The sequence below is a fragment of the Leuresthes tenuis genome, unplaced genomic scaffold (assembly GCF_036924035.1).
Source record: "Leuresthes tenuis unplaced genomic scaffold, fLeuTen1.0.hap1 SCAF_17, whole genome shotgun sequence".
Lineage (NCBI taxonomy): Eukaryota > Metazoa > Chordata > Actinopteri > Atheriniformes > Atherinopsidae > Leuresthes > Leuresthes tenuis.
This window is the reverse complement of record NW_027325371.1, coordinates 22,646,136-22,669,581: the sequence shown is the minus strand read 5'-3', so window position 1 is coordinate 22,669,581 and position 23,446 is coordinate 22,646,136. Positions and strand designations below refer to the sequence as shown.

The following is a 23,446-nucleotide window of genomic DNA, read 5'->3' as shown; positions in this document are numbered from 1 at the left end:
AATGTTCAACAGGAGTTGAACCACTCAGACAGGAGAACATTTTAGATTTCTGTTGTTCAACTTGAGTACTTTTGCATTGCTTATCTTAGTGGAACACAGTCCACTAGATAGCTGTCTTGCCTTGTGTTTTGGGCTCCGCAGACCTCCTGAGTTGTTTAGAAAAATTACTTTGTAGGGCTGCAGGGCCCGGGAAATGGCTGCCGTAACCTCTGTTGGGTCCAGCACTACTGAGCAACCTCGCCAGTCCCTTCCAACTGGACAAACCAGTGGGATTGTCCCACAGTTTAGACTCCACTGGAGGAGGGTGGTGTCCACAGCAATGTGCGGGGGAGCACTACAAGGCAAAGAGAGGGAAGAGGATTAATATATGGTCAGGACTTTTGGAGGACTTGAAAAATCTGGGACTGATGACTGAGGACAGCATCAAAGGGTGGATGAAAAGCAGTGATGGGCATTAGGGGTCATGTTATGGGAGAAAGAGATCCATGTTTATATTAAGGGGCAGTCTGTGGGCTGTAATCTGACTTCTGAAGACTATCACCAATAGAAAAATGATGCATTCTTAAACACCACTTATGTGGCCCTTGCTTTCAATTCATTTTGAAACTGATTCAAACAGTTCATACTTGCTAATTGCTGCAGTTACACTTAGACTCATCTCAGGGTTCATACAAAAATTATTTACAATGTTAAATTAGTGTTTTAGGATAAGAAATCAGACTTTGAAGCCACTGTGAGGACTGAATTAGTGCCCTGATACTTCTCCTTACCTGCTTCCTTGTGGCGCTTCGTGCAGTTGGAGGATGGACTCTGCAGAGAAGAATGGCAGGACAGTAGCTGAGTGCTGCTGCAGAGCCTCTGTCAGCTGCTGGCACCGCTCCACTAGCTCTCTGGTACAACAAGACCCGGTGACAGGTTCTGCAGGCCCTTTTTCTAGGTGCTCAATTCGGCCCATCACTACCACAGGTTTCATGTCCATCCGCTGCAGGAAAGACAGTCCGAAAGCGAGACTCTGAACCACTTCCCTGCTGTGGAAAGCTGAGCTATCCACCTGCGAAAGGCAGAAAACAAAAAGTGATAGTAGTAAAACAAAAATAATAATAAAGTAAGAGGCCCTCTAACATTATTATAACGTTATAACTAACTGAGACTTCTTTTTTCACCTTTCTTTGGTGCAGATAGGCTTCCATGTCCTGTCTTTAAAAAAAAAAAAAAAACATATTCATCATAATTCTTAATGTTTAATTTCACATCCTTTCGTGTCCATGCGTGGTGTTTCAACGTTTGGTAAGAGAAAAATCTTTTTCTTTTTTTATTTCAGGCTAAATGGCCTTAGTCAGAGGTGGGACCAAGTCAGTAACCTGAGCATGCGCTGCCCAGAGCAGCCGCAGTTACAGCAGCTCTCGCTCAAGTTTAGCATTTTTTCTCTTATTTCGATAGTTCTAGTTTTTCTTGTGTGTTAATTTATTTAGTGCAGTACTACAGAACAACAGTTGCACTGTGGGCACCAAAATTGCCGCGTTTCTCTTAACTCTCTGTTAACTTTTTAAAATAAACTTTTTTCCGTGACCGGACTCCCCGTGAAGCAGCCATGGCCCCTATTCTTTACACCAGGGATCGGCAGTTGGTGCTCCGTAACGCAGCGGTGCTACTCCAGGAGAAGCCCGACGTCCCCAAGGAGCTAAGGAGGAAAAGAGGGGGGACTCGTGCTGGCGACCGACGTCGTGCCATGAGAAGACGACACAGACCTGTCCTCCCATCCATCGTCATGGGAAATGTGAGATCTCTTCCCAATAAGATGGACGAGTTAACACGCTGACCCGGCACCAGAGGGAACATCGGGAATGCAGCATCATGCTGTTCACGGAGACATGGCTGAACTCACTGACTCCGGATTCACATGTTTCACTGGGTGGTCTTAATCTACATCGGGCCGACAGGACAGAGGAGAGTGTTAAGAGGAAAGGAGGGCTGGCTGTGTTCGTGAATGACAGATGGTGTAAGACTGGTCATACCACTGTTAAAGAACAACTCTGCTGCAAAGACATAGTGATGTGTCGTTTGCGAACGATTTGTTCAATATGAACTATTTTTTTATATGAGTCAGGAGTAACGAGTAGTCTCAGTGAGTGATTCGTTCATTTTCATGCAGTACCCTTCCTCGCCACATGATAGGCGGCTGCTGCATAAACTCAGTCAGCACGACAGGAGATAGAATTGATTCGTTCATTTTCATGCAGTACCCTCTCTCACCACATGGCAGGCGGCAGCTTAATAAGCTCAGTCAGCAGGATAGGAAACAGTATTGATTCGTTCACGACTCAACTCTTTGGGTCTTCGTTCATTTGTCCTGCTGCAGCATTTTGGATCAGCTGGAGGCTTTTCAGAGAATATGTGGGACAGCCCAATAATAAGGAATTACAGTAGTCCAATCTCGAAGTAACAAATGCATGAACTAGTTTCTCTGCATCACCTTGAGACAGGATGTTCCTGATTTTAGCAATATTGCGAAGGTGAAAGAAGGCAGTCCTAGAAACCAGTTTTATATGTGCGTCAAATGATAAATTCTGGTCAAAAATAACTCCAAGGTTCCTCACTGTAGAACTAGAAGCCAAGGAAATACCATCTAGAGTAACTATATAACTAGACAATTTCTCCCTGAAGCGCTCAGGTCCAAAGAGAACAACTTCAGTTTTGTCTGAATTTAAAAGCAGACAGTTCTGAGTCATCCAGGTCTTTATGTCTTTAAGACATGCTTGTAGTCTAACCAACCTATTGGTTTCATCTGGTTTCATAGATAAGTACAGCTGAGTATCATCAGCATAGCAATGGAAATTTATGCCATGCTGTCTAATAATGTTACCAAATAGAAGCATGTATAAAGTAAAAAGAATCGGTCCAAGCACAGAACCCTGAGGAACTCCATGACTTACTCCAATTTACTTAATTTACAAGAACAAACTGGAATCTATAAGATAAATATGACCTAAACCAGCCTAATGCAGTTCCTTTAATCCCAATAACATGTTCAAGCCTCTGTAAAAGAATGCTGTGATCGATCGTATCAAATGCAGCACTGAGATCCAACAGGACAAACACAGAAACAAGTCTGCTATCAGAGGCTAAGAGGACATCATTGGTAACTTTCACCAGTGCTGTTTCTGTGCTATGATGCACTCTGAATCCTGACTGAAACTCTTCAAACAGATTATTTATATGTAAATGATCACAAAGTTGAGCTGCAACTATTTTTTCAACAACTTTAGACAAAAAAGGTAGATTGGATATAGGTAGATAATTAGCCAACACTTCAATTACAGCAACCTTAAAAGTCTGAGGTACATATCCTGTCAACAAAGACCGATTGATCAAATCCAATATGGAAGTGTCAATTAAGGGGAAAACCTCCTTGAACAGTCTGGTTGGGATTAGGTCTAACATACAAGTTGATGGTTTAAAAGAGACTATTGCTGTTGTTAGCTCAGAAAGATCAACTGGGCAGAAGCCGTCTAAATACAAATCAGGTTCTAAAGATACTTAGTTAGATAAGATAATAGTGGGAAGGATTCCATTAATCTTCTTTCTGATAGAAACAATTTTATTGATAAAGAATCTCATGAAATCATCACTGCTGAGAGTTAAAGGAATACATGGCTCAACAGAGCTCGGACTCTTTGTCAGCCTGGCAACAGTGCTGAAAAGAAACCTGGGATTATTTTGATTCTCTTCTATCAATGATGAATAATAAGCAGTTCTAGCTTTACGAAGTGCTTTCTTATATGTTATTAAACTATCTTTCCAGACTAATTGAGACTCTTCTAAATTAGAGGAACGCCACCGTCTCTCCAGCTTTCTTGCAGTCTGCTTTAACACACGCAGCTGTGAATTATACCAAGGAGCCAACCTCTTCTGACTGATTACCTTCCTTTTCAGAGGGGCAACATTGTCCAGTGTTGTACGCATTGAAGCTATAGTGCTGTCAACAAGAGAGTCAAGTTCTACTGGAGTAAAATTTAGGTAGCCATCCTCTGTCATATCTGCACATGGCAGTGAAGAAAAGGATGATGAAATCAACTCTTTAAATCTGGTTACAGCATTCTCTGATAAACACCTTCTATGTGTAAAATTCTTCTCAGAAGCCGTATAGTCAAGTAATGTAAATTCAAAAGTTATGAAATAATGGTCAGACAAGACAGGGTTATGAGGGAACACTGTTAACTGTTCACTCTCAATGCCATAAGTCAGCACAAGGTCAAGGGTATGATTAAAGCAGATGGTCTGTGGACACTTTGAGAAAATCCAATAGAGTCTAATATAGATTTAAAGTTAATATTTAGGCTGTCATTTTCAACATCTACATGAATATTAAAGGCACCCACTACAATGACTTTATCTGTTCTCAGCACTAACTGTGATAAAAAGTCTGAGAATTCAGACAGAAACTCAGAATAAGGGCCAGGTGGACGATACACAACAATAAACACAAGAGGTTTTGGTTGATGGTGAACCACCGGGCTTGACTTTAGGACTATGACTCCTCTTCCTGACAGTCACCCAGGCACTCTTAAGTCTCGGCTGCTCGGGATCTGCTTGGGGACGATTAACAGAACGAGCTACGCTAGGTGGCTCTGCACTGACTAAAGGGGCCTGGCTCGCTATCGGGTGGTTTTCAACAGTGCAGAGCCGAGCTTCCCATTCAGATAACCTTGCCTCCAAAACTACAAAAAGACTACATTTGTTACATGTACCATTACCACTAAAGGAGGCAGAGGAGTAACTAAACATCTGACACACGGAGCAGGTGAAAGCAGGAGATAGAGGAAGAGTAGCCATGCTAAATTAGAGAACCAGACACACCGCTAAAAAGTGAAAAAAAAAGACTAACGATCTGTAAGAGTGAGCGTTAGAATATGACAAGTATGCGATAGAGTTAACTATGCAAGATGTGTAAATTATAGGGAGAAATAAGGTGATTATTAGTAATTCAAGAGGAGCGAGAAATGTCACAGTGCACACACAAAGCAACAGGAAGTGATGCAATACGTCTTACTGCAAAACCGCAAAAAAATTAATGATGTCTGATTTGTGATGTTCATTCATTTGCCATGAAATCACAATTAATTAGTGGTCTTCGGTTCTTGTAGATATGTATAGTGTTGTTGTGTATATAATGCATTAAGTGTGTAAATAGATAAATGATAATGCAAATAATGTGAATAAATAAATGTATTTTGTCAGCTCAGCTGAAGCAAACTATGTTGCTTCCAGTGTTAAGTGTTTACAACTGTGGCCGTTTTGTGCAATGCCCACAGTAGGGCGACAGAGCCACCTGCTGGAAAAATTAACAAAATGACTCGTTCAAAGATTCTTTCAATTAACTGTTCGAGAGTAAAAGAACCGATTTAGTCAAAAGAGTCAAACTTCCTAACACTAGACATTGAACTGTTAGCTGTTAGCATGAGGCCATTTTATCTACCACGGGACTTTTAACACGTTGTTGTGATTAAATAATGCAGTCTCACTCACTGCATCACAGACTATATAAACTTTTGCGTGGAGAACACTGTACCCACCAGGACTGTACTTTGCTTCTTATAAGTACCTGGGTGTTCACCTGAACAAAAAAATGGACTGGACTCATAACACCCATGCACTTTACAGGAATGGTCAGAGCAGACTCTACCTGCTGCAGAAACTCAGGTCCTTTGGAGTGCAGGGAGCGCTCCTCAAGACCTCAGCCATGTAGAAGAGACTTGACACACTGATCAAGAAGTCCAGCTCTGTCTTGGGTTCCCCCCTTGACTCAGTGCAGGTGGTGGGAGAGAAGAGGATTCTTCATATGGAAAAGTTATGTAAAGATTTTCGTGCATTATCCTACAAATATCCAATGACACCAGTGCGCATGCGCAATTACCTGCAGTGAAAAATGACTTTCATTCGTTTCAGCTATTCAACACGCCTATTTCCGTCGGTGAAACAGAGTGGCAGGAATCATGTTTAAATTAGCATATTTTTATGTTTTCATAACATAGCTTTTCTCACGACATGAACATACATGTTAGGGTAACACTTTTTCAGTTGAAGAATGCGCAGATGTATGTTTTTAAACCCTAATTTCGCAACCCTGACTCTAGCCCGAAAGGACGATATAAAACTACAATTTGTACTAAATTGCCGTACACAGTGTCGGGCAGCGTCTTATGTTTTGTAGTTCGAATGTATTTCCTCTAATATGTGAAATTGTGTCCAGGAAACTTTCAGGCTTATTATTATGTTTTGGGGTTGGGAAGCACATCTGTTTGGTCACATTTGATCTTGCTTATGGTTAAAGGGGTGAAATCATGTATTTTTTTTATTTTGACCCCACTTAGTGGCGCCCCCTACAGGTGTCCCACAGGTAATGGTAGTATAGGTCAAGAGCTTTCCAAAACTGTTTACAACTGGTCTGTAGCCCATTTTGTTGTTGCTCTGTAAGCCTTCAAAAGTGTCTCAGATTCAAGGTTCAAAGGTCACCTCTTAGGAGCAGGAGCTGCCCACAATTTTCATACTGACATACTGTCTTTCCTCAAGACCTTTCCAATGATGTCTTCATTTTTGTCCTACACCAAAATATAATTTTCATCTTGCTCCAAAGCAAGGCGCTTTGAGGTGTACTTTCTCAGACCCTTATTAAGACCAAGCTGGATGAAATAATTCAAACATGTTTTAAGGGGTAGTTAGTGGCCACATGTGTTCAAAATATTGACGTCTGCTTAATACACTGTCAGACCAGACCTAATTTGGACCAGTTTAGACCCGGTTTTCCCCATAATTTACAGTGAGTTTCATATTATATTTTCTAATGACCTAATATGGCCAATTATACCTACTGTATCCCTTTCTTCAGGTTGACAAAATGGTCCTAGATGACCAAGACGTATTTTGTAGTGCCAATACGTATCTGGATATACAGTTAAAACTTTTGCATACAAAGCTTTACAAATGTTGTTCATTAGGGATGATGTAGGGATTTCAGTACACTTAGTGTTTCTTAAAATTTTGATCTTGCAGTAAAGAACTTTTTTCACTCCATTTTATTCGCTCCCACCTGTCCAAACTGTGTTAGTTTAGCACAAAACAGAACTGCTATGAGTGTGTGGTGTCTGTAGCTGTTTATTTGTTAGAGCACCTATTTAATAATAATTCTTATTCTCTTTTATCCCTGACCATTTTTTTCTGTTTTGATTTATTTATCCATGTTTACTTATTTATTGTTGAAATTAACTGCACTGATCTACAAACGGTGGATGTGTGAAGCAAAATCAATAAAAACATTTATGTGATGCATAAGAATGACAAATAAAACCTAACTTTGTTTTATTTGTTTATATATTAGCTGTCTGTGAATACATCCTCCTGTAAATATAATTATTCCGGTTCTCTCCATTCGCCTCGGCGCTCTGATTGGATGCAGAAGATATCAGTGGACAGTGATCTTTCAGGGTGCGCTGTTGTTCATCCAAAACAAACTTATTTCTCTACGTTGCCTGCATGTATTTGCTTTATAGTGTGTTTCAGCAGTGAAACTGGAACAAAATCAAATTAAAACAAACAAAAAAGTAGCCTATGGTGATTAACGGGACTTTTGCGGAAGCTACAGCGATAGTAGCGTCCTTAGTAACCACCATAGCAACGTTCTAAACAAAAATAAACTTTACATGTTAATAACCAACAAACTAAAGCTTGCAGGAAGGAAGATTGCAAAAATAAAAAGTTAATTTATCGCTTTCAACAATGTATTAAAATGTCGAAACTATTTTAAAATGTTCATTTTCCTCTGTGAATAAAAGGCACATCAGCCCTGACTTCAGGCTTTGCGCAGGCGCACTGGTTGCCCGTGTTGATGAATATTCGCAGGATTATGCACACAAATCTGTGCATAACTTTTCATACATTCAAGAACTGTGGGTGAGAGCAGCCTGACTTACTAAACTATCTTAGGCATTAGGAAACCAAAACAGGAAAACTTCCTTGTGATAATTTTAAAGACTGAAAAGGTTATACAAGCTGGAATGTATGTGTTTTTAGTAATATTGCCTCTTGTTTTATTGGCTTATTTTGATGTGCTATAGAGGGAGGAATTGAAAAGCTAAATGGTTGAACTCAAAAGTGTTTTTATTTGCTTAGATAGCCTATAGCTCTATTAAACCTTCTAACTTCCTGCTTCGTCCTGCCGACCCTTCCTCTGCTTGCATTGCTTATTATATTGATTTTATGCGGATTTTTCCCTTTTTTCCACGTGCGCCTACCTGCAATAGCTTATGGATACTTATAAATCTCTGGGATTAAAGTGTTCTTCACAGAAACAGCAATATCTTTTTTTAGTTCTTTATCTTCAGCGCTCCGTGTGCGTGGCCTACACACAGCTGAAGCCTGATTTACAGTGTCTGGGCACCTAGCACTCAGCTAAAGCTAAATAGCCTGGAAAGGTGCTAACCGTTAGGCTAACTAACAGCAAGATGCCTCCCTTCTCCACAGATGACTTCTACAGCCTCCTGCAGAAGATTGCAATACTGGAGCTCCACTATCGAAGGACTCTGGATCTCTATTGGATGACCATCCATCCCAAAGCAGCAAGGCTAGGACTGAAAACCTGTTAAAAAGTAAAAGGGCACAGGGAAAGCTAAAGGCTGGACCTGAAACGCTGATTGTGGGTGACTCTGCCGTAAATGATGTTCAAAGGATGTGCGTTAAGAACACTAAAGTCCTCTGCTTTCCTAAGGATATGATTAACGGTCTGAGGGAGAGAATTCTTGAAATTGCAGATAAAAATCCAACTGTGACAAACATCATTCTGCATCCAGGGTCAAACAATATGTCCAAGCAACAATCTGAGATTCTGAAACAGGACTTTATTGCATTATTAAACACAGTGAGCTCGATGAATGAAGCTGTATATATCAGTGGACCTGTACCACCAGAGGAGGAGAGGAAAGATTCAGCAGATTGTTGGCACTGAATAAATGTTTTTTATTGGCATGTGCTGACCACTCAGTGCATTTTATTAATAATTTTAACATTTTTGGGGAACATAGGCATCTTTTTAAAGGCAAATTAATTTAATTTCAGAGGTGAAACTGTTCACCTCCAACATATTTTATTTCCTGCGTCATCCATCTGTGCTCTGCGAACTGCTATCTATGACCTGTGTTGATTTTGACTGTAATTATTGTTGGTGATTTTAACATCCATATGGACAACCCTCAGGACAAAGGGACTAAAGACCTAAAGAGTAACACTCTGGACAACTTTGGGCTGACTCAGCATGTACCGGAGGCCACGCACAATAGGGGGCACACTCTAGACTTAAGCCTAGTTTATGCTTCTTATTCCGTCATTGAGCATTCAAAGTTCTGCTTCGAGGGAACGCGTTGCTCTGCAATTCACCATGTAGGTGAATTGCAGAGCAACGCAGAGGGGGCGTGTCTGTGTGTTTGTGTGGTTTCAGGGGTTATAGCCGAATCCTTGCTTTTTCTTCCGGTCACAGTTAACAACAGTAAACAATGGCAAATGAGGTGGAGCAGCTGTATTTGCAGTTGGAGCTCATCAATACTGAAGAACAAATGCTTACTTTGCAAATGTTGAAGCTCATCATCAAGCTCTGCAATGGCCTGATAAGGAGCCATTCATTTGAATCAGGTGTGGTGGTGGAGGGAAACATTGAAAACATGCAGGGCAGTGGGTCATGAGGACCGGAATTGAGAAACACTGTCTTAAAGGAAGAAGTCTCCATGGCAAAATTCCACACTGGTGAAAAATGGGAAAAGAGAGTGTCGGAAAGCTGAGCCCAGATGGAGAAAAACAAATCTCCAGGTTCATTAAAACATCTATAAAGAGAAAGTTAATTCTTATAATTTACAACTGAGGAATGCAAGGAAGTCCTGCTTCTCTGACATCATGACCAAAAACAGTCATAATGCTTGGGCCTTATTTGCTACAGTTGGCAGGCTAACAAACCCTCCCGTGGCAACTGAACTTCACTCCACCATGGCCTGCAATGACTTTGCCAAATTCTTCACAGACAAAGTCCAAAATATTAGACAAGCAGTTGGTACATCAGCAGCAGGTTCAGCATATGTACCGTGTCCACCGAAAACTGGTTTCAACCCATTAACAGTAAAGACCTAGAGGACATCTTACGTCAACTGAACTTCTCTTGCTGTTTAGACATCCTGCTAACAGCTTTTTTCAAAGGGGTCTCAAAGACTTTGGAGTCAGACCTGTTACTGATTGTGAACTTGTCCTTAACGTCAGGTGTATTTCCAGAGCCACTAAAAACAGCTGTAATTAAACTCTGCTGAAAAAGGACAATCTTGACAAGACACAAATGAACAACGACAGGCCCATCTCAAATATCCCATTTTTAAGTAAGATAATTGAAAAAGCAGTTTTTCAACAGCATAATTACTTTCTAACACAAAATAACTGCTATGATACCTTCCAGTCAGGCTTTAGACAGCACCACAGCACTGAGACTGCTCTGACCAAAGTGTTTAATGACACATGTCTGAATACAAACATGGAAAAATGTCAGTCTTAGTTTTACTGGATCTCAGTGCTGTTTTTGATACAGTTGACCACAATATATTACTCAAATGACTGGAGAACTGAGCGGGTCTTTCTGGAACTGTACTGAACTGGTTCAAAACATACTTTGAGAACAAGAAGCATTTTGTGTCAATAGGTAACTTTACATCTGAGCAAACAAGAATCACGTGTAGTTCCTCAAGGGACCTCTTCTGTTTAACATCTACATGCTCCCACTGGCACAGATTATAAAAAAAACAACTAAATAAACTACAATAGCTATGCAGATGACATGCAGATATATATTACAATGTCACCAGGAGACCGAGACCATGTACAGGCCCTTGGTAAATGCACTGAGGAGATTAATGACTGGATGTGCCACAACTTTCTCCAGCTAAACAAAAACAAAACTGAGGTAATTGTCTTTGAAGCCAAAGAGAAATGATTACAGGTCACCACAGAGCTTCAATCTATACACCTAAAAACTGCCAACTATGCCAGAAATCTGGGTGTAGTGATGGACTCAGACCTAAATTTGGAAAAACACAGACAATAAGAAATACAGCCTATCACCTTAAGAATATATCAAGGTTAAAAGATCTGATGTCTCAGCAAGACCTGGAAAAACTAGTCTATGCATTCATCTTTAGTAGGCTTGATTGTTGTAATATCATCTTTACAGGTCTCCCTAAAAAGTCAGTTAGACAACTGCAGCTCATTCAGAACTCAGCTGCTCGAGTCCTCACTAAGACCAAAAAAGTGGACCACATCAGTCCAGCTCTGAGGTCTTTACACTGGCTGCCTGTCCATCAGAGGATAGACTTTAAAGTTCTGATGCTGGTCTATAAAGCTCTGAATGGTCTAGGACCAATTTACATCAGTGACCTCCTGACCCAGTATGAACCTTCCAGACCTGTCAGGTCATCTGAATCCGTTTTTTTTAAATCAGTTCCCAGAGTCAGAACCAGACATGGAGAAGCTGCATTCAGCTTCTATGCTCCACATGTCTGGAATAAACTCCCAGACAGCCTCAGATCAGCTGAAACACTGTGTATTTAAGTCCAGGTTGAAGACACATCTATTTTGCTGTAAAGCTCCAAACAAGCTTGAGTTTCAAGATGTAAACATATTTTAACTACTGATTTTATCATCATTTACATTTTTATAATTTTTATTAGTTTATTTTATCTTATCTTTCATATATATAATTTTATTATTTTTTTATTCAATCTTATCTTTATTGTTTTGATTTTATCTATTGTTCTTTCTTTCTTTTTTGTTAAAATTTTAAATCATGCTTTTTATTTCTACTGTCTCTGTGAAGCACTTTGAATCACCTTGTTGTTGAATTGTGCTATACAAATAAATTTGCCTTGCCTTACCTTGCCTAAACCTGTTGAGTTTCATGTAAATTTGAATAAATGTTCTTATACATCCAGTGCAGGCTCATTTTCTGTTTACAGTAAGGCAGTGTTGGTGGTGGTGTTCTGCCTGGGGGCCTGTGCCCCTGTACAGCTGTATGCCTAGCAACGTCCCTGGACTGGCTTACTGTTCTTTTTTGTGCAGCTTCAAATGTCAATCTCCGTCTGTGATTTTTGACCCGTCTGTTGTACACACTGTGTGACGGAGTGACCCCGTCCCTCATTTCCCAGGACCTGATCTGTAGTCTGCAGGCTATTAGGGGTGCACACCTACTACTCTGTGGGTTTGGGGTTGGATCAGTATGGAGACTGGGACATCACTGGCACTGATGGGTGCTAATCTAAAATCTGTTATGTTGGTGGTTGTGTATGAGTATTTTTGTGTATTGGGGGAATCTATGTCGGCTGCAGGTGATAAGGAGCACCTGTTACCCGAAGGTTGATGGAGGAGTTTAATTAAGAGAGGGAGCCCTTTAAATGGAGAAAAGACGGGTGGAGAGGGGAGCGAAAAATGGCTGGGAATGATGTAAAAGCTGGAGCTGATTTGGGCTTGAGTGGTAAAAAAGATATGTACAGACTGTAGTAATTTGGGGACTGAACACACGTGGGGAGCAAAGGGGGCACAATAAATAGCTCCACCAAGAAACCAGCAAGGAAAAGTCTGTGAGTTATTCCGGTGACGCTGGAGTGGCGGACAGCAAACACCTGGGCCCGTGATGAAGAGGGTGATCGCCATTCGCACCTCATAACACACTGCAATGCGTTTTTTATTGAAAACCTCGCAATTCTTGTAAGCGAACGAGATGACCTTTGGTATAATTTTTTTTTGCCACTGTCGCTCTGCTTCTTTGCAACGTTTTCTTCTTCTTGGTCATCTTTGTGTCCTGCTACATGATTGGATGAAAAGAGTGTGTGTACTGTAGGTGAAAACAGCATTGAAACTAGTTGTTTCAGGAAATAGAGGTGTGTGCGTGTGTGTGTGTGTGTGTTAAGGAGCGATATCAAGTACTTCCAAGTCAATAGGCTGAAGTCAAAGTAAAGTTGCGAGTCATTTCAGTGAAGGTCGAGTTACAAGTATTTCATCATTTTTTCAAGTCAAGTCTGAAGTCAGTAAATTCATGACTCGAGTTTAACTCAAGTCTAAGTCATTTGACTTGAACTTAAAAAAGCACATTCGGTTAAAGCATCAAGTAGCTATATTAGCCCCTCGAACCTCTGTGGAAATTGGAGAGCGCTTGGTTAAGAGTGAATTCCTACCCCAAGTGGAGGAATTTAAGGTCTTAGGATGTTACATATGTATACCTCCATGTTGATGAAACATGTAAGTACACACGTGACATGAGCTACTTTGCTACTACAGAGCCATTTTTTCCACCCAATGCTGCAAACCATACGGAACTGGAGGTTTCACTTCTCCTAACTGGTGCAAACTTTTAAGAGATTTTGGACATCCTTAGCCCCTAAAAATCGCTTCCTGTTTAATTCGCTATCAGCGTGTTTTATATTAATCAAGCAACATCAAAGTCTTAAGCATTTCCTGCACAAGTTTGAGGTAGAACGAGGCAGCCCCCTAGGAGCAATAGATCATGTACCAATTAGGTATAAAAATGTGACTGCCATTAACCACTAGGTTGTAGTGTGATTATAATTGGATATATGCATATAGACGTCAAGTCCAGGACTCTAAATACAATTGAATTACAGTCCCACTGAACTATTCTCTACAATAGTTTGTACAACCCTTATCATCAGCCCCTGATATTTAATCAATGTTAAGACATTCCATATGTTCGACGTGGAATGGAATGTTCTCTCCTTGCGGGTTCAGACTGTAGGCTACAGCTAATTTGAATGTGTGGTGAGGAACTGAGGTTTCTATTTATCTAAATTTAAGACCTGGTTGTGACCAGATAATTTATCCATATTAAATTCTAATATACCCATGACCCGACAGTTGGATTAAGCAGGTATAGAAAATGGATGGACATTCTAGTATACAATCTTGGAGAAAAGAAAAAAAAAATCGTTCTTTTTCCAATGACTGTATCTGCTGTTGAAAACAAAGAACAGGCGTCTTAAGTCTTTCAAGTCTGTGGTGTCATTTTCCTCATTTAAATATCGCAATCATTGTTGGTTTCATCAAAAAGATGGGCTGAACAACAGAGAGGTGAAGAACATGGTGGATGCCGGCGTCAAGGACCAAAAGTCATTTGAACTTAAGCTAGCCGAAATGGAAGACCGGTCTCGGCGCAACAATGTACGCATCACTGGACTAAAAGAGGGCTGGGAAAAGGATGACCCCATTGCAAACACAACTGCCAGTATGGATACCCGCACTAAAGAACAAGAACATCATTGAAATCGACAGAGCACATCGCATATATGGAAAGACTAAAGGGAATCGCACTCTGATATTTAGGTGTCTCAGGTACCAGGACCACCAAGCTATTTGTCAAGGCGCAAGGGCAGCACAGCAAAAGGAAGCGATTCATGATTCAAAAACAACATTAAGGTTCAAACCGGACTACAGCCCATTCACCATACAGCAACGCCTCAAGTTTGTAAATGCACAGCGAAATCAAAGATGCCGACGACTTCTGTCAGGGCCTGGGTACGACAATATCGACGCATCCCCACCGGAGGGTTCGCAGCTGGATCAACATCTGTCGGGTGAAAACAGTGACAATCCACAAGACAACACACTTCTACTGAACTCCCCGCAACTGGCGCAACCGCAACGGGTAGTCTCATCAGATACGGACTAGTACACAAGCTGCTTTGAGATTTATACGCAAGTTTTGGCTTTGTAATTAATGTTTAGGGACAACAGACTGAAGAGGCATTACGAGCATTGATTCAATTCAGTACAGTCGATTTACATAGCCTATTTTATTTTCTATTTTTTGCCCCACATTGGGCTACTATGCAGGTAACCTACACCAACTAGGTTGGTTTGTTTTTCTGTTTATTTTTTTTTGTACCTTTCATGAACATGTGGTTTGCCTTTGGAATATTGAAATATTTCTAAGTGTTTTAAATAAAGGACTCATGAGACCTGTTCCAGATTACGGTAACTTCATAAGGGAGGGACAGCTACGTGTGACTGGAGTTTGAGCGAACTGATGAAGTTTGATGTGGCCACGCATCTTGCAAGCAGGGGGTGGGGCTTGCGGTCTCAAGGGAATTTGGGGTTTATTTTATTTTTTATGTTTCTATCACACCTTGCTTAGTTTCAAGAGTACACCTTCCAATTGTATAATCTCATGGAAGAGATCTGGTAGGGGACAGTCTAATACGCAAACATATATTGAGAATGGCTAAACTTTCAATTATCTCAGTCAACATTAGGGGTCTTAATGGGCCAGTTAAGAGGGCTAAATTCCTGGACTATTTAAAAAGGAAGAATGTAGACATCGCTCTCATACAAGAATCATACCTACGTAAATGTGATGTGAGCAGATTACAAAATAAATATTACAAGGTTGCTACTTCATCCAGTGATGGCGCCAAAACTAAGGGTGCCATAGTTTTGATGGCAAGGAGATGCTCCCTTACTATAGATAAATGTAGCAAAGACCAAACCGGCAGGATATCTTATATATGCACCACTATAAGGAACAGAAAAGTAGCAGTAGTAGTAGGTTGACTAATGAATTGCTCTCAATCAGTGAATACTCTCTAATTGTGGGAGGGGACGTGAATGCATTGTTAGATATCAGGCAAGATAGATCAGGGGCAAATCACACTAAGACCCAACAATAGGCGTCAGACTTGTTCAGAGCAACAATGGAGTCTCTCCTGGAACTAGTGGATATTTGGAAGCTGCACAATCCAACTAGCAGAGACTATACCCTTTTTTCTACACATCACCTCTCTCATTCCTACATTGATTATATGTTATGCTCTCGTGAGCTTCAGACAGTGTTTCAAACCATTGCAATGGATCCAGCCATTCTGTCTGACCACAAAACACTGATAACCACATTCCAATGTGAAGCCCTGGGGGAAAGGTCTAGAAGGTGGCAATTTAACATCTCCTTACTGCAAAACAAAGAAATTCATTGAGTTTAGCTCTAAATTCTACATCAAACTCTAACTGTTAACACAGGTTCAGTTTTCTGATTCTGCATTTGTGTGGTAAGCTACAAAAGTTTTCATCAGGGATTTCACATCCTCCTTTGCAGTTAAGTTGAAGAAGAAAAGAACTGTTAGGATTGCTGAATTGGAGGAACAGTGTCAATCCTTACAGCAATCTATTAAAATCTGCCTTTCCCAGTCCACATATGATCGTCTAGTCACAAGTCGAGCAGAATTGAAATTATCTTTTAAGAAGGAGAGCTGAATTCATAATGCACAGAGTGAGGCAAAATTATTATTATCATGGTTGTAAACCAAGCAGATTGCTTGCTCTCAAATTAAAACAAAGTTAGTTTAGTGCTACAATCAACAGCATCCGTACAGAACATGGCGTCTCGTCAAACCCCAAAGACATTAATAGTGCTTTTCTAGCTTTATACTTGAAGCTGTATAAATCCTCTGTCAATCTTGACACAACGCATTGCCATTAAATCACTAGATCTACCTGCTCTTGACCCAGAGGGGGTAGAAGAACTGGGCCAACCAATCACGTTAGAGGAACTTAAATCAGCATTGAAAAGAATGAATGGGGTAAAGCTTCAGGGTTAGATGGAATTCCTTCAGAATTTTTATTACAATATTTTTTACAAACGCTAACTTCAACGATAGAAAAGGGAGCTTTTAATCAACAGACAAATACTGCATTGATCTCTCTCATACCAAAAAAAGGTAAAGATCTTACTGATTGTTCCAATTTCAGACCTATAGGCCTCCTTGGAACTGATATAAAGCTCTTCTCTAAAATCCTGGCACTTCGTTTAGAGTGCTTTATTGACAAACTAGTCCACCCCGACCAATCAGACTTCAGGCTTCATACCAAAGCGCCATGCTGCAGATAATATACGTAGATTATTGCATGTAATGCAAGAATCCAAAAGCTTACCAACACCAGCAGCAGTTCTTTCACTTGACACTGTAAAGGCGTTTGACCGCCTTGAGTGGAATTATCTGTAGCAAGTAATGGAAAGGCTGGGCCTGAGGTGCAAATTCATTGACATGGTGTGTATTTCATATGCAAACCCCAAAGCCATGGTCTCAACCCATGGACTGCATTCAGAAATATTCTCCATGGAGCACGTCTCTCGACAGGGATGCCCACTTTCACCTATGCTGTTTGCGATTTCACTTGAACCGGTGGCCCAAGCTATTAGACAAAATCAAATTTGCAGTGTCCAATTCAAAGTGACCAATAGTGCAATATCTTTATTTATAGATGACATCTTATTGTACATCTCTGATCTTGAGAAATCCATCCCAAAGATTCTTAAGGTTTTTGGTGAATTTGGTGAGATCTTGGGATATAATATCAACTGGAACAAGTTTAATATGCTTTTATTGAATAACAAGCCAGTAACTCTCCCTTTGAGTAATATGATATCAATTAAAAAAAAAATTACTTACTTAGGTTGCATCATACACACATCGTTACAGCGATTGGATATAACTATATAACCAATATAACCAATATAACTATGAAACTATACTAAACAATGGGCTAGATGGGCAACCCACTATGGTCCAGGATTTCTGTTGATAGAATTAACATTTTACCCCGGGTAAACTTCTTAAGTGCAGTGATACCTCTACCTCCCCAAACCAAATTTTGGAAGAAACTTGATTCTCTAATCAGGCAGTATATTTGGAACAGCAACCAACCTAGGTTAAAATTCACTACTCTACAACGTACCACAAGCAATGGAGGCCTGGCCCTCCCCAACTTTAAAACGTGTCACATGGCGTTTCAGTTACGCACTCTCAGAGTGTGGATGGACCTCTCATCCACAGTCCCTTGGAGAGAATTAAAAGAACAACTTATTGGAAATCAGAGATTGCAAGACAGATGCAGGGTCTTTCAGAACAAGGTGGTTTATTTTTACACAACCACTGGTGATTCTCCAGAACAGAGTGAAAACAAGAGGCTGTGAAAAACCTGAAGCGCTCTCCTCAATAACTATATTTGAGGAGGGTGCAGCTATGAAAATGATCAAAACCAAAAATACTCTCCACTCCAGAGGAAAACAGAAAGGGCTATAAACAGTTACAAATAAACTTACACACTCTCCTGATTAGGCGGAATTAAACAAAGAACGTTCTCCCGATAAACGGGGCACAATCACTAAGAACATAAATCGCTCCACAAAGGGAGGCACTTTTAAACTTATCTCTTAATTCTAGGCTCTCCTTTAATGGAGGCACAAAAGATATCTGTAAACGAAACACAAAATCTATGAAAGAACTATGAAACTTTAACGAATACTTAAACGCAACTCTCCTCTAACGGAGGTTCTATGAAACATTAGCAAAACCAAAAATCACTCCTAAATGGAGGAACAAAAACAGGCTATTAACTTACCGTGGGCTAAACTATGACTATGAAATAAATTACAAAACAAAGATAGCGTTGTAGGAGGATTGCTCAACTACAGGCTCAAGGATTCGAGACTATGGTTTCTGTGATTCAAGGCGCTAGAGTGAAGAACGTGGAAAGTTACGTCACACTGGCACAAGACAAGGGAGACACAGACTATTTGAACTCATGAGGAGTCATGGGGAACAGGTGGAAACACTTTAGAATTAGGGAAGACAATCAGACACTTGACACAAGAGGAGGAGCAAGGTACCTTAAACGAGAGGGAAGTTAGTATTTCAAAATAAAATAGGAAATGACGAGACAAGACATGGATCAAAACATAAAACGTGACAATTTTAGGCGGGCGGAGGAACATCTGGGCTACACTAATAAGTGGCACAAGAATACCCCTCTATGGCACAACATGCACATTATCTGTAAATAAACCCTTTGCTCACAAACAGTGGAGTGAAAAAGGTATGTTTACATTAGACCAGTTATTCAATGAAAATAGTCTCCTGAGCTTTGAGGACCTCAGAACAGCTTACGATATCCCAAGGACGTCCTTTTACTTTTATCTGTGTTTAAGATCAGCATTAGAATGTTATGGAACACCATGGGGAAGGGATCTGAAAGCACATCCAGTCATCAAATTGATCTTTGATTATCCCATAAGAGGACTAGAGTCTTTGATTTACAGAACATTAAAGAAAGCATCCACAGGTGAACTCCCAGTAGTAAAGAAATGGGAAAGGGATCTGAATATTGAGGAGAACACAATTGACTGGGATGCAGTCTGAGATAACATTTTACATTGCTCCAAGATTCCCAACCACCAACTCATTCACTTTAACATATTCCACAGGACATACTGGACACTTAATAGAAGATACATTACTCAAGCCATTCCTAACCCGTCCTGTACCTTCTGTCATCCTGACCAAACTAAAACCTTCCTACACATGGTGTGGGAGTGTGAAGAGGTACAAAATTTTTAGCTTATAATAACATCAATAGTATCAGACATAACAGACTACCCAATCCCTGTTGACCCGGTTGTCTTGCTGCTTAATGACAACTCAAAGTCAGGCTTGATTGAAAGGCAGAGGAAGATCTGGTTATCCGGCTTAACAGCAGCTAAGAAAATGATAGCTCAGCGATGGTGCCCACCGCACTCTTTTAGTATCCAGCAGTGGTTCGCATACTTTCTGGATGTGGTGATGCTGGAGCTCTCCACACCAAGGATTAACAAAGCAAAACTCAGAACTATCAACCTGTGGAGAGCAACAGCAGATTGGATTCAGCACATGGATTGGGGTTTGTACATCAAGTGTACATTGTGGGGGCATTGGGAGGGTATGGGTGGGTCAATTTTGGGGAGGAGGGTGGGAGAGAGGGTATGTTTGGTACACCTTCTGATAAGTGTCTTGTATGAAGTGTCATGCTTGCGTTATTGAACATGTGTCAATTATGAGAATGGTGTCAATAAAAAGATGATCGCAAAAAAAAAAAAAAGGTTGGGGCGATATGAGTGGAACCCAGACGGGCAGGAATCACAGCATACATGCATGGAATGCAAGAAATATATGCAACGTACACTGTTGTGTTCCTGTTGTGTGAACTGTCATGAATTCAAGGCCGTAACTACCATTGTGGACACAGAGGTCGTGTCCTCGGTATTGTTTTTTTTTGTTTAAAAAAAAAATAATTTTGCTTAAATTGTGGTGATTTTATATTTGAAGAGCCAATAGTAGCGCTGTTCAATAAAACAGTGGCTCAGTTTGGGCATAAAGTGCTGCGCGTCATCAACAACGTGCACTGAACCAAGACACTGAACCCCACGTTGCCTCCCAGTGTAATGTGTGTATGAATGATTAGAAAAGCACGTAGTTAAGTATCTTAAGACGTGCTGTATCAATGTGTGTGAGTGGGGTGAATGTGGCATGTAGTGAAGCGCTTTGAGTGGTCAGTTAGACTAGAAAAGCGCTATACAAGTACAAGTCCATTTACCATTACCATGTCTATGGTAAATACCACACACAAGTCGGACGTTGATGTTGTTACCGCTACCGTTAGTGAGTCAGTCAGTCACACCAGTCACTGGAAGAGGAGCACACCAAGCTAAAAATGTAGGTGGATAGTCGTAGATTACTGTGAGAATTTATTTATTTTTATTAATGTGGAGATATTTTTATTTCAGCCCAACATACTACTCAGATAGCAAAGAAACATCAAATCAAAGTTTAATTTTGGTTAACTCAGTCAGTACCGGTCGTCAATCAATTTCCACCGGTTGAGTCAACATTCATTTGGCTACTGAAATGTCAGCGATGTCTTCGATTGCAAATTTAACGTTTATTCAGTGTTGATTTCTCAATGTTGGATGCTGAACCTGTTATATATTTCTGCCGGATGCCGGAGCACAACGCAGCAACACGGCACAGAGCAGATCGTGCGAGACAGGAAGTCGTGCGCAGAAGAAAAATAAAACACCTGGTTAATTTTCAAAATAATAATGATAATTAATCATTTTCTGTGGTAACTTGCCCTTACTTCATGAGTCACCATAATGGTTCTTCAAAAAGCCTCAGAATGCCCCATTTTTACTTCAAAATTAAAAAGCTCTGCACCACATTCAAGGTTTTTTAAGATTTCTGACACATCTAATTACATGATGTTAAAATGGCATATTGTTTTCATTTCTATCAGTTAAGTATCTGACTGTGTTTATATTCTTCAATAAAAGGGAAAACAGGATAGCGAGGAAAAGGCTAAGCCAAACCAAGCTCATCTTTGGGCCAAGCAGCAAAAAGAGAAGCAGAGACGAGAGAGATGGAGGGAGAGCAGGTACTATAAAAGGAAGAGACTATGCCAGAACTGTATACGTTTTAAAAGTCAGATGTATAATGCATGATAACTGAAGTATGTGTAAGATTATAATAGAAATGTGTTCAAACGCTGCCTTTCCTTAACAAGAGTGAACAGATTAGGCACCATCATCAACATGATAGTGTAATAGGGCTTGGGTATCTATTTTAAATACTGAAGGAAATATGAAGCATTTGTATATATATATACATACTGTCCCAGGACAGTTAATTATTTTTTTATTCCTAATCCATGACTTGATGAAATTCATTCTCCAGTTTTACTCATTTGCAAATCATTTAGGATGAGTCTGATGTTCTCTGATAACAAACAAAACAAATAAGCCTACAAGTCATTATGATGTTGTTTTTGCTCCTTACGACTCTGAAAATGGCCAGATTCAAATAACAGAATTAAAAAAATGTCCTGGGGAGCATGCACCCGAACCACCTAGGAGTTCTGACTCATGACCTCAGTATTTTTTGGGCCCTGTGTACGGCCCTGCATGAATTTGATTTGTTTAATTTCTATTAAAATGAGAAAAAAAACTGTAATAAACAACTTTTCAAAATAAATATTTACTCAGGATAGGCATTTTTTTCCTCAGAAAAAGAAAAGGATTAATTTTCTTCAGTATTTCTATTGTATTAAGTATTTTTTTATGAACTGATGTGGCTGTGGTGATTTATAAACTCAATAACGTGGTATGATCAATAGACCAAAACATTGGCTTAACGCCTCATGGGAGTAAACACAAAAACGTTTACCTCCAACACTGCAAAGGCAGGAGACTGAGCCGAAGTCGCTCTCTGGAACTGGGTCAGCCAGTATCGAGCCTCCCGAGGATCTCCTCCAACTTCACTGAGAAAAGCCTTCACATCCCTATAAATCAGATTCTTGTTGGCCAATGCGTGCCGGTCTGCGGCGGAGAAATACCCCAGGTTCTCGTGTTGACCCAGCGCCACGGCTCCCGCCCCCGTGCCTGCCGCGCCGGAGCTCAACATGCGGCGCTGTGGCGCAAACATCCTCCGCTGCTGTAGGTCGAAGCTCCGCTTCAGCGCCGCGGACGACGGCCTGGGACTCGACAGGTACTTTCCGGCCATTACCATGGCCCGACAGCCGGTAGAGCCGCTGTTCACTTTGGACATGCTAAAAGCTGACACAGTGTTGAATCAGTCGTGCTGACAAGCTGAAGCTGGGCAGCACCACGTGGAGTTTCTGCTGAGCGAGAGAAGTAGTCGGACTTTTTCATTCAGCGAGCGGCTGCTGCGTCGGCATTTCTCAGGTTTCAGCAGATGAGGCAGGGTGAGGGAGCGCTGTGCTGCTCCGTTTACCCACAGTGGGGTACTGAAGTCTAGATGTTGAAAGCTATTGAGGAGGAATTAAGTACAGATTTAGTTTGTGCCTGTGAGGCAAATTTAAAGATATAGAATTATATTTATTTAACTAATTTATACAAATGTCTCTGCTGGAAAGCTGAGTCGTAAATTGAATGTAGGCTGCATTTTACTGTTAATTTTCCCTTTTAATGAGCAAATACGAAAGTAAATTGTATTCACTGTTTCTCCTCTCTTGTCTGCAAAAATGTTTAGGTATTTAAATAGGTGTCAAACGACAAAGTAGCACATATTCCGTGTGAACGCTCTGACGCTGTTTTTCCTCAAAACACATGACAATAATTGATCCATATGTCTATCTAGCATTGTCCCTTGTTTGTCAGTGGTTTTAATGTTATGGCTCACTGGTGTATAGTACTGAGCAAAAATCTTGAGCCACCTCCAATTCCTTCATATTTGGCAGCTAGAGGTGGAGTTATTTAAGCAACCTGTTCAAACATGTATAAAGGTTAAATAATGGGGGCTGTACAGTGGTATCGTGCTTAGTATTGTCACTTCACAGCCAGAGGGTTCTTGGCTTTTCTGTATTGAGTTTTCTTGCAGGGTACTCCAACTTCCTCCCACAGTCCAAATACATGCATGTTTGGTTAATTGGTGATTTTAGGAGTGAATGTGAGTGTGCATGGCTTTTTGTTACTGTGACAGGTTACCAACTTAAGGGTGTACCCTGCCTGTCATCTGATGGCAGCGAGGAAAGCCTCCAG

At 40.6% G+C, this 23,446-nt stretch overlaps 1 protein-coding gene across 1 annotated transcript in view; it reads right to left on the bottom strand.

Moving 5' to 3' along the window:
* nags (N-acetylglutamate synthase) overlaps positions 1-22,615 on the bottom strand; it is a 31,595-nt gene extending 8,980 nt beyond the window's left edge. Inside the window, exons 1-3 of the mRNA XM_072368580.1 lie at positions 22,113-22,615; positions 771-1,051; positions 121-334 (exon numbers count right to left, since the gene is read on the bottom strand). Of these exons, the coding sequence (XP_072224681.1) occupies positions 121-334; positions 771-1,051; positions 22,113-22,493 (876 nt within the window). The 5' untranslated portion in view covers positions 22,494-22,615. The remainder of the gene's footprint in view (positions 1-120; positions 335-770; positions 1,052-22,112) is intronic.
* Between the last annotated feature and the right edge of the window lie 831 nt (positions 22,616-23,446).